Source organism: Phoca vitulina, unplaced genomic scaffold, assembly GCF_004348235.1.
Source record: "Phoca vitulina isolate PV1807 unplaced genomic scaffold, GSC_HSeal_1.0 scaffold35, whole genome shotgun sequence".
NCBI lineage: Eukaryota > Metazoa > Chordata > Mammalia > Carnivora > Phocidae > Phoca > Phoca vitulina.
This window is the reverse complement of record NW_022589738.1, coordinates 16198789-16214548: the sequence shown is the minus strand read 5'-3', so window position 1 is coordinate 16214548 and position 15760 is coordinate 16198789. Positions and strand designations below refer to the sequence as shown.

The window sequence follows — 15760 nt, the reverse complement described above, 5'->3', positions numbered from 1 at the left end:
TTTAGTTTTGTACCATTGTGGTTGGAAAATATACTTGGTAGGATTACAGTCTTCTTAAATTTGTAGTATCTGTCTTGTGGCTTTTTATGTGATTTGACCAGGGGATTCTTCTGTGTGTACTTGAGGGAAATGTGCATTCTATTTTTCTTGGATGGAATGTCTTACATATTTTTTTTAGAACCATGAAAAAAATTTTTAATGTTTAAAAATATAAAGTAAAATAAAAAGTCAAACATAAATCTTCAGGCCAAGAATTTTGATTCTAAGAATTTATCCAAAGGCGATTAATCAAAAATGTGGATGTGGATTTATAGGTAAGAAGTGGTTGTATAAATGACAGGACGTTTATCATGAACCATCAACAACATCTATTTAGTGAGCACGTCCTGTTTGCTATGTATAAACACTTTTACATTCTTAAAAATTATTGAGAACCTCAAGTAGCTTTTGTTCACGTGACTCTATCTATATTTACCATGTTAGAAATTAAAACTGAGTATTTTTTAAAAATATCAATTCACCTAAAATAACAATAATAACTCGATGACAATTTAACATAACATATTTGTACAAAAAAAGTAATTTCTAAAACAAAAAAAAATGAAAGAGTAGCATTGATTTACATTTTTGCATCTCTTTTGCACATCTGGCTTGATAACAGAGAGCTGGAGTCCTGTATCCACATTAGCATTCAATCTGTTGCAGTATGTTGTTTTGGTTGAAAGAAACAAAGAAGATCTTCCTGCATGTGTGCTGGGGAAAGGGAGACCCTCACAGACTCCCTGAATGTACTTGAGGGACCGTAAGGGGTTCCTTGGATCACAGTTTGAGAAACTGCATATATGGAATATTGTGTAATAATCAAGGGAAATGCTTATTGAGTAAATACTAAACGACATGGGAAATGTTTGGAATACAATACTGACTGGAAACTAGCAGGACAATAATTGTGTGTACAATAGAGCCTCAAATATAGAATGTATAAAATATAGGAAAAAATGAAAAAAAAGAAAACATAGCTGAAATGTTAATACCCACAGTAGATTTCTGCTTGGTGGGATTATGAATACTTACTGTTTCTTTATAGTTTTCTTTGTCATCTAAAATTTCTTTAGTGGCTCAAACACACACACACACACACACACACACACACACACACATATGATGTGTCACATCAAGCATGGCTCCTGGGCTTTATCTTCTCCCCACCAGCAGGGACATATGCCTTTCAGCCCTGTCTTACCTCTCCACAAGCACCCGCCCTCCCTAAAGTGACCCCCAAAGAGCTTGGACTCTTCCATATCATCTGTTTGCCCCTAACTTCCCTCCACTGTTTCTTCCAGAGAGCCCACAGGATGGTGTGCCTTGGTCTCAAATCCCAGAATCCCTGTGGCGGTGTCCCTTCCTCATGGCGCTTGCTATGATTCTTACTTAATTTGTATCACAGGGATTTTGATATTAGTCACCAGTATATAAATAATGGCCAGTGGATGGTTCATGATGATTTGCCAGATGTTACCCGCCCACCTCCCTATACACACACTTGTGACCTTGACAGAAAGAGATAAAAGCACAAGCAGGTTGAGGAACGCCTGGGTGACTCAGTCGGTTAGTCATCTGCCTTCAGCTCAGATCATGATCCCAGAGTCCTGGGATCGAGCCCCACATTGGGCTCCCTGCTCAGCGGAGAGCCTGCTTTTCCCTCTCCCCCTCCTCCCCACTTATGCTCTCTCTCTCAAATAAATAAGTAAAATCTTTAAAAAAAAGAAAAAAGCACAAGCAGGTTGAATAGTCACCACTTGCACGGGGGAAAAAAAAACAAAAACCCTTAGGACCAAGATGGAGGGGAAGAAAATAGTATTCAGCCAAACAATTCAGTTACTCGGGGATTTTGTGTGTGTTTGTGTGCACAAACACTTTGGTTCAGCCAGAAATCCCCAGCCATGACTTGGAGAGGAGTGAGAGCCCAGCAGATTTGATTAGTTGGTGTCCGCTCTATCACTACCAGGCTCTGCGCCAATAGCCCATGGCCGCTCCTGGGAGCGTGGAGACGGTTGTTTCAAAACTTGAGAACCCCAGTCTGACTCCTGGGGCTTGCCCTGGGAAAAGGTGAAGAACACCTTTCGGGTGAGGGCAGAGTTTCTGATCCCTTTTGCCACACTGAGGAACGCAGGGAGATGTCTTTGGATGCGGGTCTTGGAGGCACTCTGCCCCGGGTAGGTAGCCTGACTTGCTTCTACACTCTCGAAGTTGCATCGCTCACCTCCTTTGTGTGAGTACCTTGGTGTGTAGGGTGGGGAGGGGGGCGGAGGTTGGCAGTACTCTGCTGGTGGGGATCTGCAAAAGTCAGAGTAGGTCTGGGCTCAGTGGCAGACGTCAAAAGAAGGAGGTTAAGAATAGCATAAGAAACTTGCTCTAGATGGAATGTGGCCCCCCGAAATTCATATGTTGAAATCCTAAGCCACAGTGTGATGGTGTGAGGGGCCGGGGCCTTTGGGAAGTGACTGGATCATGAGGTTGGAGCCCTCATGAGTGAGCTCAGTGCCCTTATAAAATAGACCCCAGGGAGCTCCCTTGTCTCTCCTGCCATGAGAGAACACAGCGAGAAGACAGCCATCTATGAACCATGAAGTGGCCCCCACCAGAAGCCAAATCTGCCAGTGCCTTGATCTTGAACTTCCCAGCCTCCGGCACTCTGAGAAAGAAATCTCTGTTGTTTAAGCCCCCCGTCTATGGTCTTTTGTTATAGCAGCCCGAAAGGACTAAGGCAAAAGCTAAGTACAAAAGATCGTTTTGGAATTTAGGACATTATGTGTCAAGCAGATAACAAGGTCAAGGTCACACTGCTGAAATGAAATCAGATATGTCTTGTGAACTTACTGCGTGCCAGCAATCGATGCCAGCAGGTCCTGTTCACTGCCGTACATGGGTCACCTCGCTTTCTTTTCCCAGCACATCTATGAGGTAGTTACTGTCGTTCCATTTTACACGCGAGCAAACTGAGGCACAGAGAGGTGAAGCAACTCAACATGGCTAGTGAGTGGCAGAGCCATGCCTTGACCCAGGTCGGCGAGCCCCAGAGCCGCGCTCTTGCAGCTTAGATCCCAGTGGGTGACGCAGAACGATAAATGCATGAAGCCGGGACGGTAGAGGTAGCGGCAGGTGAAAGGGAAACAGAGAGCTGGGCAGCGCTGAGAATGCCGCCCAACCCAGCTGTTTACGAAATCTGGGCATACTTCCTGGAGGAAGGTGATGGGGCCGAGATGCTGAGTTGGAAACACTGCTGTCTGGGGCCCAAGGAGATTAAGCAACTCACTTTGTGTCAATCAACTTAGAAATTTTAAAGTTTTTTAAATTTTAAAAAGTATGTTTTAAATATATTTTAAAAACCCAGTATACACATTGTCATTGTGCTGTACATTTTAAACTTACACAGAGCTATATGTCAATTATATCTCAATAAAACTGAAAGAAGAGATGCAAACTTAACAAACCAGAAGTAACACTTGTGTGACCACCAATTAAAGTTACTATTGTTTTGTGTGACTATAAAAAAAAAAAAGAAGGGGGCAGGAATTGACTGGAAAGTGGCAAGGGAGAGGGTTACATGGGTGCACACATGTGTCGAGACTTCCCAAATTGTGCATTTAAAATGGTTACATTGTATGTAAATTATACCTGAATAAAGTTGATTAGAAAGTGCAATGGTTATGTGTCAATTTGGCTAGGCCACAATACCCAGATATTTGGTCAAACACTATCTACGTGTTTCTGTGAAGGTATTTTTTGGATGAGATTAACACTGAAATCAGTAGACTTTGATTAAATAGATGACCCTCTGTAATGTGGGTGGGCCTCATCCAATCAGGTGAAGGCCCAAATGAAAAAAGACTGCGCTCCCCTAAGGAAGAGGTCATTCTGCCAGCAGACAGCCTTTGGACTAGAACTTCAGGTCTTCTCTGCGTCTCCACCCTGCTGGCCTACCCTGTAGATTTTGGGCTTGCCAAGCCTCCACAGTTGTGTGAGCCAGTTTTGTAAAATAAATCTTCACACTCTGCCATACACACACACACACACACTTGCACATACACACATCCTGTTGGTTCTGTTTCTCTGGAGAACCCTACCAAATATAAGAAGAAAAGTAAGCCTGCCTCATAAATCTTCCCTGAGAACCTTACGGCCTTGTTGGGAAGAGAAGACCAGTATGGCCACAGAATGAATACAAGAATGAATGTGAAATCTCATCTCATTTCACACCTCGCCTGTCTGCCTACAGAATCCACATGAGCTGAATCTTTGCTGAATGACTCAGAGTTATGGTGAGATTTTGGTTGACTGTGGACCTTGCGTTATTCCAAGTTGGGTGAAAGATGACATCAGAATGCACAGCCTGACTTCTGACTTGGGTTTTCAGGTTGACCCAGAGTGGTTTTTGTGCGTGTCCTTAACTGCCATTGAGTTAAACCTCCCAGAGATGATTTACAGGAGGTCTTATTATTAGTTTTTGGAGAAATGTGTGCCCTTTATCTCTGTGTTGAGGGGACCCTACCCTGCCGGGAGAACCAAGTAGTGCAGATATGTCCCCAGAAGAGGCTTGAAATTGTCTCTTCTTTCTGTTCCCATGGGAACTCCTGTGTTGATGTAGCACCTACGATTCCTTGGAAAAGCTTGCTGGCCTCTGTTTCGTGGCTCTTCCTACAGGTGCTTGCATTCCTGCAATTGGTCATTTATCCCCTTCTAGCTTGTAAAACATTTATAGTTTTCTGACCCTTCAGACGCATTGGGTCCCCTCACTCTGAGGTATTTGCAGGTATCACTGGCAAATGAGATTACTTTAGGTAACCCCACTTCTGTACTTTAAATTTTACGTGGGAAGGGTTCTAATCGCAGAGAGAAACCTTTGTATTGTCTGTGGGGGTTTGGGGGCCCAAATTTATTTAGGTAACAGAGAATTGAGCTGGAAATCTCTATGCTGACAATTAAGTAGCATTCTCTGAGGACACAAGCACTTAAAACACGTAAATGGCAGTTCCTGGGTGGCTCAGTTGGTTAGGCATCTGCCTTTGGTTCAGGTCATGATCCCGGGGTCTGGGATGGAGCCCCACGTCAGGCCTCCCTGCTCAGCGGGGAGTCTGTTTCTCCTCTCCCTCTGTCCCTCCCCCCTGCTTGTGCTCTCTCTCTCAAATAAATAAATAAAATCTTAATAAGTGAATAAGTAAACAAATAAAAATACCTTGTATCCCACAGGGCAAATCGTACCCCTTCAGGGGCCCCTTCCCACCTGTGTGGAACCCAGTTGTGTACCTAGATCATAACAACCTTTGGAGGACGATGGATGCCATGGGGCGAGAGGTAAAGCTTACTCATGCTTCTTTGACTATGTATTTTTCCTAATAAGTTTAGTCCTTCAAAGAAAGAAGGGACACTGTATCAGCAATGCCTAGCATGTTGTCTGGTACATAATATCTCTCAATAAAGATTTAGGAAATGAGGGGCACCTGGGTGGCTCAGTCGTTAAGCGTCTGCCTTCGGCTCGGGTCGTGATCCCAGGGTCCTGGGATCGAGCCCCACGTCGGGCTCCCTGCTCGGCGGGAAGCCTGCTTCTCCCTCTTCCACTCCCCCTGCTTGTGTTCCCTCTCTTGCTGTATGTCTCTCTCTGTCAAATAAATAAAATATTAAAAAAAAAAAGATTTAGGAAATGAGTGAATGAACTGGTTTTTAACCACTAAAAGAATGAGATGTCCTGCAGACCACTGGTCACATACCACCGGTGAGGGCAGGGAGAAAAGATCACACATCTCTCAGCCTTCCTGGGAAGTCCTCAGGACAGAGCAGAATAAGACTTCTAAGGTCTTTGTGTCGCCATCTTGTTCAAACCTGCAGCCCATAAGTAAGCACACACAGAGCTTGACCTGAAACTCCAGTTTAGGCATGATTTGGTGCAGCTGTCTGATCCGTGTTAAAGGCTGAATTTATGAATGTTCTGTCTAAATGAGCAACTTAGTAATCGATATTTGAAAATGGCCCCATTTCATCATAGCCTCCATTTATTGTGCAGGAAGTGTTACCGTAAATTCAATATGGATCCAGCGGTATAGATCTATAGAGGGAAGGATACACAGAAAACATTGGTTGTGCCGTGAGAATCATAAATGGGGGAATTGGAAAGCTTACATTTTCCTTCTTCAAGTGAGAGTTCTCAGTTCTCTTGAAAGAGTTACTTGAAATGGAAAATTATATTCATTTTTTCCCTCTGAATCCTTATCTGAGTGTAGATTCCCAGTGATGCCCCATGGAAGGCACCCCTTGCAGAGGAGTGGGACCACATGACAATGAAGGAGCTGCTGGACAAGATCTGCTGGACAGAGTAAGACTCACCATTAGGCACAGGCATTTCCTGTGACCATCTCTCAGGTTTATTTACCAATGCCATTCAGCAGGTACGGAACTGCTTTGTGTCTAAAACCACACCATTTGGCCAGATGGAATGCTAAAAAATATTGAAACTGGATTCTGTCCCGAGGATGTCCATACATCTTTGGAATAGCAATGCATCCCAAAGGTGGTATTACCACATCAAGTCCTCAGAACAGACCAGAACGTGCCACCCACCATCTTATGTAGAACAACTTAAAGATCGCCAGCTTGAAGACCTCGTTTATCAAGTTGTTGTTATAAGAAAACTTTTGTCCCCCTCACAGGTGGTCAAGGGTAGAGATGGTGCATTAGTGTATGCATTTGAGACACATTATGGGATGTGGGTGCAACTCTTCAAGGGTTTGAAGAGGAACTTCTAGAGAAGTTCTCTGGATAATTCACAGTTGTAGAGGAAACATGCATGGCTGGAGTAACCCCTCCCCGTTATTGAAAAACATGTAGCTTTGAGAGCAAATGTTCACCAGTCAAGCCTTAAATTCTGGTTGGCAGAGCTGGGAACTGGCTACAAATTGTGGAGGTCAAATAGATGACCTAGAGGGGCCTCACTGCTCTTGGACGGCAGGAAAAAAGGAAAGGATTGTAAGGGTCCAAGCACATAGTGAATTTGTAGTAAACAAAGTAAGAGAAATGGAAGCCAAGTTCAAGGAGACTGTCCTATCATGCTAAACAGCATTAGTTGAGAAATGTCTGGCTCTGGGGTTGATGTTAAGCATCTGACTCTTGGTTTTGGCTAAGGTCATGATATCAGGGTGGTGAGATTGAGCCCTACGTTGGGCTCCATGCTCAGCGCAGAGTTGGCTTGAGATTCTCTCTCTATCCATCTCTCACTGTCCCCTCCCCCTGCTTGTTCTCTCTCTTTCTCTAAAATCTTTACAATCTAAACAAATCTTTAAAAAGACATGAAATTTACATACTCCTTGACACATAAATTCAACTTTTTAGAACTTAGCTTAAAGAAAGAGAGAGAAAAGAACAGAGAGAGGCATCCAGGGAGAGGGGAGGGAGAGAGAGGGAAAGAAGGAGATTCAAAGAATTACTTTTAGAAGGGAAAGTCTAGGGGCGCCTGGGTGGCTCAGTCAATTAAGCGTCTGCCTTCGGCTCAGGTCATGATCCCAGGGTCCTGAGATCAATCCCCACATCGGGCTCCCGCTCATGCTCTCTCTCTCTCTCTCTGTCTGAAATAAATAAAATCTTAAAAAAATAATAAAATTAAAGGGAAAGTCTAAATGTCCAAAAATAAAACATTGGTTAAAGTAATAATGAGGCATCCAAAAATGGAATACTCTACAGTCTTTTAAAATCATGTTGTAGAGAGCTCCTGGGTGCCTCAGTTGGTTAAGCATCTGCCTTCAGCTCAGGTAATGATCCTGGGGTCCTGGGATTGGGCCCCATGTCAGGCTTCCTGTGCAGCAGGGAGTCTGCCTCTCCCTCTCGCTCTGCCTCTCCCCCCGCTCATGCTCTCTCTTTTTCTCTCAAATAAATAAACAAAATCTTAAAAAAAAATCATGTTGTAGAAAAATATTTAATAGCTGGAAAAATTCATAATATTAAACACATAAAAAGGCAGGCTGTCATTGAGTATATACAGGATGATACACGATCTCCTTATTTATTTATTTATTTATTTATTTATTTAAGATTTTATTTATTTATTTGACAGAGAAAGACACAGTGAGAGAGCGAACACAAGCAGGAGGACTGGGAGAGGGAGAAACAGGCTCCCCACTGAGCAGGGAGCCCGATGCGGGGCTCGATCCCAGGACCCTGTGATCATGACCTGAGCCGAAGGCAGACGCTTAACGACTGAGCCACCCAGGTGCCCCATAATCTCCTTTTTAAAAAGGAAACTGTATATGCGATGCAAAAGCAATGGACATCCATCACAGTGTTTTTAACACTTAATATTACGGTGCAAACATTTATCCATGCCATTGAAAATGCATCATTAAATATCATATTTTATGTTTGCAGAATATTCCATGGAAAGTGACTACTATGATGTATTTATCCATCATCATCCTGTTGGACATTTTGGTTACTTCCAGGTTTTCATAATTATTATTATTATATAATACTCTGTGATAAAACATCTTTGTGTTTCTCTTATGACTTTAACCTTTGAGAGCAACCAATTCTGAAATAGAAAAATCCTATTATTGTCATGAAATCAATGCCTGTTATTAGTTATATCTTTTTAAACACATTATTTACCACTTTTTTTTAAAAGTGCAGTTTGCAATTATAACTTACTTTTATTGTAATACAGTTTCAATATTTTAAATTCTATACATTAGATTTTATAAACATAGTAAGTATTTAATTATCTGCATTTGTTTTAGAACTTCCATTATGAAAAGCTTTTCATAAATTCAGGAAAGTCTTTTCTCTTCAGAGAGCTTTGAAACCCCTTGAAAATAGGACTAATTATATTTCTTTGGGATTATAGAGATCTGACTTTTTCTACCATAGTCCTTGGCCTAGACCCACCACCCTTAGTGAATATTGTAGGTTGTTGGCTGACAAAATAAAACATTCTGAGATATTAAGATTATATGAACACAAGGTTATTTTTAACTTTCTGTAAGCAAGATCTACATGCTATCATTTTCCGGTTTTAAAGGAAGTAATTCCCTAAATATCCAACTTATTGTTACTCAACCTGAAGCACAATCCTATATTTGAAGAATAATGTGGATCAGTCTTTCAGTTATTATCATTTAAAAAGTGTTTTTCAAAATACAATAAAATAAAACAAAAAATAAAACGTGTTTTTCAGAAACAGGTTACAATTACAGTGTGGTCAAGGCTATGTAAATACACTTTTCAAAACCTGTAACTAAAAAAAAAGTCCCAAAATGAAACCAGTGATTATCTTTTGGGGGGGCAGAAATATGGAAGACACTCATCCTCTCACCTTTTTACTTTATGAATTTTCCAACTTTTATATAATGTGTATGTATTTTTCATGTAGAAAAAGATAATAACATTTATCTTTTAAAAAGTCAACAGGGCAAAGAACATGAAAATATTATGCACTAGCTTCCTTGACCTTCCATCCGTCAGATGTTCTTCTCATTTCTTTTCTCACTAAAGCTCCCAGAGAAAGTCAAATAAAGGATTAGGAAGGGCCTGGCCCTCCGGAGAGAATTGCTTTGAGATCTCCCTCTATTTCAAGCCAAGATGATTTCTTTCCCACCCAGTTGGCAACAATAACAACTAGAATCACAGCATTATTTTTGTGTTTAATCTTGGCTGTCTTAGCTGGGCCAATGTTCAATTTTAGTTGTTTATTACTCCCTTGACCTTATGCCCCCCAAATTCCCTTACAAATTAAGGAACAAAAGGAGTAGGACACTGGGAAACACCGAAGGATGTTTTCACTTTGAAGTAATATTTTAAACTCACGTCTGGGTGTTTGCTTTAGATTGATGCTACAAATGGCCTTCGCAAAGAAAACACTTGTCAGCAATTTCCCTCCCTTTGGTTATCATGAGGAATCTTACAAAACTCACTTTAAGTCACTTCAACATATATATTATACTAGTTTCAGGCTAAATGATGGGGACTGTTACAAAGACGCTATCAGGTTGTTAGGGCTGTGAACATTGTCAGGAATGTGTGTTGGGCCTGATTGCAGAAACTTCCAGAGTCAAGGTACACTAGCGTAGAGATGTGGTCCTCGGTGAGTATTTGTGCTTTCGAGCTTGTAAGCTGCCTAATTATAAAGCATTTCGAGGTAGTAAAAGCGTGAGGTTTGAATCAGGTGTGATCTGGTTTGAAGTTGTACCATTTAGTGGACTGTGTACGACATATTACTAACCTCCCTGAGATGCAGTTTTCAGACTTGTGAACTGGGGAGAAATTGCTGTTTTATAGAATTGTTATGACATTCAATACAATGGGTTTAAAAACCATGGAGTATGAAAGAGTTCAGTAATGGAAGGCAGTATCATGTATCCCACCCGTTGTCAGCATGACCAGGTGGCAAACTCTGCCTTGGATATAAGCAGATTAACATCACATGAACTTTATGTCAAAGTCAGAAGGGGGGGATTGGCTCTTATTAAACATGTCCCAGAGTACACATTACTACTGGTGAATTTTAGAAATGTTAAATAGGGGTGCCTGGCTGGCTCAGTCGGTAGAGCATGCAACTCTTGATCTCGGGATTGTGGGTTTGAGCCCCACATTGGGTGTGGAGATTACTTAAAAATAAAATCTTTAAAAAAAATGGTGTTAAGATATAGCTGAGTTGCTGGAATTGCAAGAGATCACTCACTTTCTGGTATGCCTCGAGATAGGATATAACCTTTCCCTGTTGACCTGCCAACCCCAAGCAGAAGTTCACATATCTGTGCTCTATTAATTGCTTTCCCCCCTTACCCATCCTTTTAGCTTGTCTTCCACTAGACAGTAAAATAATTGAATAAATAACTGACCTAGGGTCGCCTGGGTGGCTCAGTCATTTGAGTGACTCGATTTCAGCTCAGATCATGATCTCTCTCCCTGCATCAGGCTTTGCACTCAGCGCAGAGTCTGTTTGTCCCTCTCCCTCTTCTACTCCCACTGCTCTCTCTCTCTCTCTCAAATAAATAAATAAAATCTTTAAAAAAATAACTGGGACTAATTCTGTATTAGGGACAGCACCTAGCTTATCCTTTGCACATTATGTATAATTTATTTATTTTTTTAAAGATTTTATTTATTTGAGAGAGAGAGCAAGCACGAGTGGGAAGGAGGGGTAGACAGAGAGGGAGAAGCAGGCTCCCCACTGAGCAGGGAGCCCGATGCGGGGCTCGATCCCAGGACCCTGGGACCATGACCTGAGCCAAAGGCAGATGCTTAACTGACAGAGGCACCCAGGTGCCCCCATTATGGATAATTTAAAAATAATATTTAACTGATAACCATTTATGCATTCAGTCATCCAACAAGTAATTATTGAGTGCTTACTATGTGCCAGACACTATTTTATTAAAGGGGACACTGGTAAGCAAGAAAGTTAAGATTCCTGTTCTCATTGGTTGATAATATAGTAGGGGAGACAGCAGTAGAAAATAGTGAACCGGGAATAAAGATAATTTAAGACAATGAAAAGAGTTATAAAGACACCATACTATGGTAAGATGGTAGGGAATGCCAGGGTACTGGGTAAATGGAAGCTGGTGTTTATTTTCACAGAGGTAGAAGAGTTCATCTTTCTGAGGAGACATTAGAAGACATAGAGCGGGTACAGAATGAGGGAGAAAAAGTAGGCCTGGGCTAGATCACTTGGGGCTTTGCTGGCAAAGGTGAAAGATCCAAATCCCGTTCTGGTTTCGATAGGATGCCACTGGTGGGCTTAAAGCAAGAGTATGATATGACTCGATTTATACAATAGAAAGAGCCCCACAATGGGGAGGGGCTAAAAAGCTTCTGGCTTTGAGTTTGGTGAAGGGATACCAGGTAACAATGAGTGGAGGCAGAGAGACCAGTCTGGAAGAAATAATGGCAATAGTCCTGACAAAAGATGACGCTGCGTTGGTGGTGGTGATGGCAGGGTGATGTGGTGAGAGACAGTGGGACTCCCTGATGAGTTGGGCTTGGGGGGAGAGTGAGGGAAAGAGAGAAATTAAGGTTGATTTCTAGAGTGTTGGCCTTAGCAGTCGGGTGAATGGTGATGCCTTTTACGGAGATGGGGATCACAGGACGAGGAGCAGGCATATGGAGAGAAATCATGATACCACAGAATACGGAATACAGGCTGATCCTGAGTAAGCTGTTTGGGTGAAGGGGAACATAAATCTCATTCCCACAGGCTCGGATGTCATGTTTTCTAATACTGGATTCTAGAATCATGGATTCTAGTACTAGTGACAATTTTCTGCCACTTGCCAAACTGTGCTGAAGTTAGCCAAGTAAATGTAATGCTTGAATAATGTCCACAGTATGAAGAACATGCCCTCCCACATTTGTTAATTGTGCTCGCGTTTCTTCCCGAGCAGATCTGCCAAGCAGCTTGCCACTCTCTTCGTGAACCTGTGTGTCACTGCAGAGACCCATGAGGTCTCTGCACTCTGGTTCCTGTGGTATGTGAAGCAGTGTGGGGGCACGACCAGGATCATCTCAACAACCAATGGAGGGCAGGTACTCATCCATCCCCACACTGTTCCAACAGAAGACCACCATGCCTAAATAAAAAATTGGCATCCTCCTTCTTCAGTCATTAATGGATGAGGCAGGAGGCAGGCTTGTGGACTTCAGAACTTTATGATGGCAGCCCCAAGTGGTTTTGTGAAGGACAGTCTGTTGTTAGGGACCCAACGTGAGAACCCGGCCGCCAATGGGGCTTTAAGATGTACCTCGCTACCTCACTACATACTTCTGCCATTTTCCATTTGGATATGCATCTGATTATTATCCAGGAAGTTTGTAGGAGACCATCCAATGAACATAGCTTGAGCACTTCTTGGAAAGCTCAGAAAGGAAAGTCAGAAACGCATTTTCAATTTCAAACACACACATTCCACACAAAATCCATTCACTCATGCTTTCATTCATTCATTCATTGTTTCCTGAGCCCCAGCATTGTATAAAGCTCTGTGCTAGGCCTAGTAGGAAGTGAAGTTGAGATCTTAAGTAATCTGCTTGCTGGTCATTTTCCTTCCTTTCCCCTTTCTCATTCTCCCCCCTGCTCCTCCTCCCTCTCCCCCTCCTTCTTCTCTTCGTCTTTCTCCTCTTCTCTCTCTCTCCCTCTCATTCTTCTCAGACCTATTTGAAATAATCTTTTACAAAATTACCTGAACTGAAAATTTAGAGGAAGGCAGTCAGCTCAACCGTGTGCCCAGCCATGCAGAATATTCAGAAGCAACAGGCTTGTGACCCAGGATGAGATGGGCAGCCTGCAACAGAGAGGAGGGTGGCCTGGGGGTGGGTAGGCCAGGGAGGTTCTCAGCCTGAGTAACAAGGAATGGAAAAACAGGCTTAGGTGTGCTCAGGCAAGTGGTAGTCCAGCTGCAGGTGGGACTTCACTGGACCCAGCAACCCAACAGAAGGATCTAGATGGGACATGAAGCAGGGGTAGCGGCCGGGCAGGTAGGACATGGGGGTCAGGCTGAGGATGTCCAGCAGAGGGTGGAGCCTGGGAATCCACAAGAGCATGGCCTAACAGTCACCTGGCTAGAAAGCCTGTAATTTTGTCAAAAGCCAGCAATCACTAGTTAGAAAACAGTGGTCGAAGACATGATTCACAACAGCAAAATGCAATTTATACATCTCACAGAGAGATGTGAGAAGAACTCACAACTGAATCATTGAAACCCGTTCCTATATTTCCTACCCATCTCTTGAGTCCTCCTTTCTTTCCAGGAGAGGAAATTTGTGGGCGGATCTGGGCAAGTGAGTGAGCGGATAATGGACCTCCTTGGCGACCAAGTGAAGCTGGAGAGGCCCGTGACCCACATTGACCAGACAGGAGAAAATGTCCTTGTGGAGACCCTCAACCATGAGGTGTATGAGGTAACCAAAAGCCTTAAACTAGGGGAGGTGGCCAGAATCCCATAGATAATCAAAGCTTAAATAAAGCCAAGAATGTTCCAGACTTCATAGACAATGCTTTGCCAAAGGTGAAAAAGCTACCTCTGTCTGAAAGAAGGGAAAAGAGAACCAGAATATTTGGGGAGAGGGCAGATTTGTAAAATTATACATTATCAAGCCTCTGTATTGGGCTCCTATGTAATTAGATACCAAAGAAAATATTTACTGAATAAATATCAAGTGCTTCCTATGTGTCTGGCATTATTCTAGGAGTTGGGAACACAGCAGAGAACAAAGCAGATAAAATTCTCTGCCCTCATGTGGCTTACATTCTAGTGAAGGAGAAAGGCCATAATTAAGTATATGGTTAAGATATAAAGTATCCCAGATGGTGGTAAGTACTATGGAAGAAAATCAATCAGGGAAGGAGGAGAGAGTGTACCAGAAGGGTGGGGGGTAAGGGGATTGGTCATGCAATTTTAAATAAGGTCGTGGGGGAAGGCCTCAATCAGAAGGTGATATTTTAGCACAGAACCAAAAAAGATGAGGGGTTGAACCATGTGATGTGGTCCTTCGAGGGAAGAGCATTCCAAGTAGAACAGCCAATGCAAAGGCCCTGAGGTAGAAGCAGGCCCAACATGATGAAGGAACAGCAAGGTGGTCAAATGGCAGAATTAAAGGAATGAGGGGAAGAATAACAGAAGATGAGATCAGTGCTGTAACAAGGGTCCATTTCTATATAGGGCCTTGGAGGTGAGTGTAAGGAACTTGGCTTTGACTCCAAGTGTGATGGAAAGTCATGGGAGGATTTGAACTAGGGAACAATAAGGGCTAATTTTGGTTTTAGCACGATTCTTCCCATTTTTCTGTTAAGAAGACACTCGAGGGATGCCCGGCTGGCTCAGGCAGTGGAGCGTGTGACTCTTGACCTCGGGGTTGTGAGTTCGAGCCCCATGTTGGGTGTAGAGATTACTTACAAATAAAATCTTTGGAAAAAAAAAAAAAAACATTCCAAGGGGGCCAAGGTTAAAATGAAGGAGAAACATTAGGAAAAAAAACAACAACCCACGAATAATGTTTAAGCAGGTCATTTTTCTTCCAGGCTAAGTATGTGATTAGCGCTGTTCCTCCTATTCTGGGCATGAAGATTCATTTCAATCCCCCTCTGCCAATGATGAGAAACCAGCTGATCACTCGTGTGCCTTTGGGTTCTGTCATCAAGTGTATGGTTTATTATAAAGAGCCCTTCTGGAGGAAGAAGGGTGAGTATTATCAGAAGGTCCAAGAAACTTGGTGCAAAGACATGTATTTGCATGTAACTGGTTTTATTAGAATGCTGGGCATAAAACACTACTAGTCCAGGTGCTGAGTACCGTTCTAGCCAATAAAATATATTGTGCCAATAAAATATATATTTGTGCCAATATGTATAAAATATATTGGCACAAACTCCCTTGAACTATGACTGATTCTTTTCATAGTTTACTATAAAGACTTGTTTTATCCTGCCATAAAATCTTGTGAAAATAGTTATTCTCACTTGCTTTTTTTTAAAGATTTTATTTATTTATTTGACAGAGAGAGACACAGCGAGAGAGGGAACACAAGCAGGGGGAGTGGGAGAGGGAGAAGCAGGCTTCCAGCAGAGCAGGGAGCCCGACTCGGGGCTCTATCCCAGGACCCTGAGATCACGACCTGAGCCAAAGGCAGACGCTTAACGACTGAGCCACCCAGGCGCCCCTTATTCTCACTTTCTAATACAGTTTTTTGAAGGATGAGCCATTCACAAAAGTAGGGATTCTGA

At 42.6% G+C, this 15760-nt stretch overlaps 1 protein-coding gene across 3 annotated transcripts in view; it reads left to right on the top strand.

Annotated features, from left to right (window-relative positions):
- MAOB (monoamine oxidase B) overlaps positions 1-15760 on the top strand; it is a 113816-nt gene that overhangs the window by 78893 nt on the left and 19163 nt on the right. For all 3 annotated transcript variants that reach the window (XM_032426722.1, XM_032426724.1, XM_032426723.1), the window contains exons 4-8: positions 5251-5355; positions 6279-6370; positions 12426-12567; positions 13789-13938; positions 15059-15218. In XM_032426722.1, the coding sequence (XP_032282613.1) occupies positions 5251-5355; positions 6279-6370; positions 12426-12567; positions 13789-13938; positions 15059-15218 (649 nt within the window). The remainder of the gene's footprint in view (positions 1-5250; positions 5356-6278; positions 6371-12425; positions 12568-13788; positions 13939-15058; positions 15219-15760) is intronic.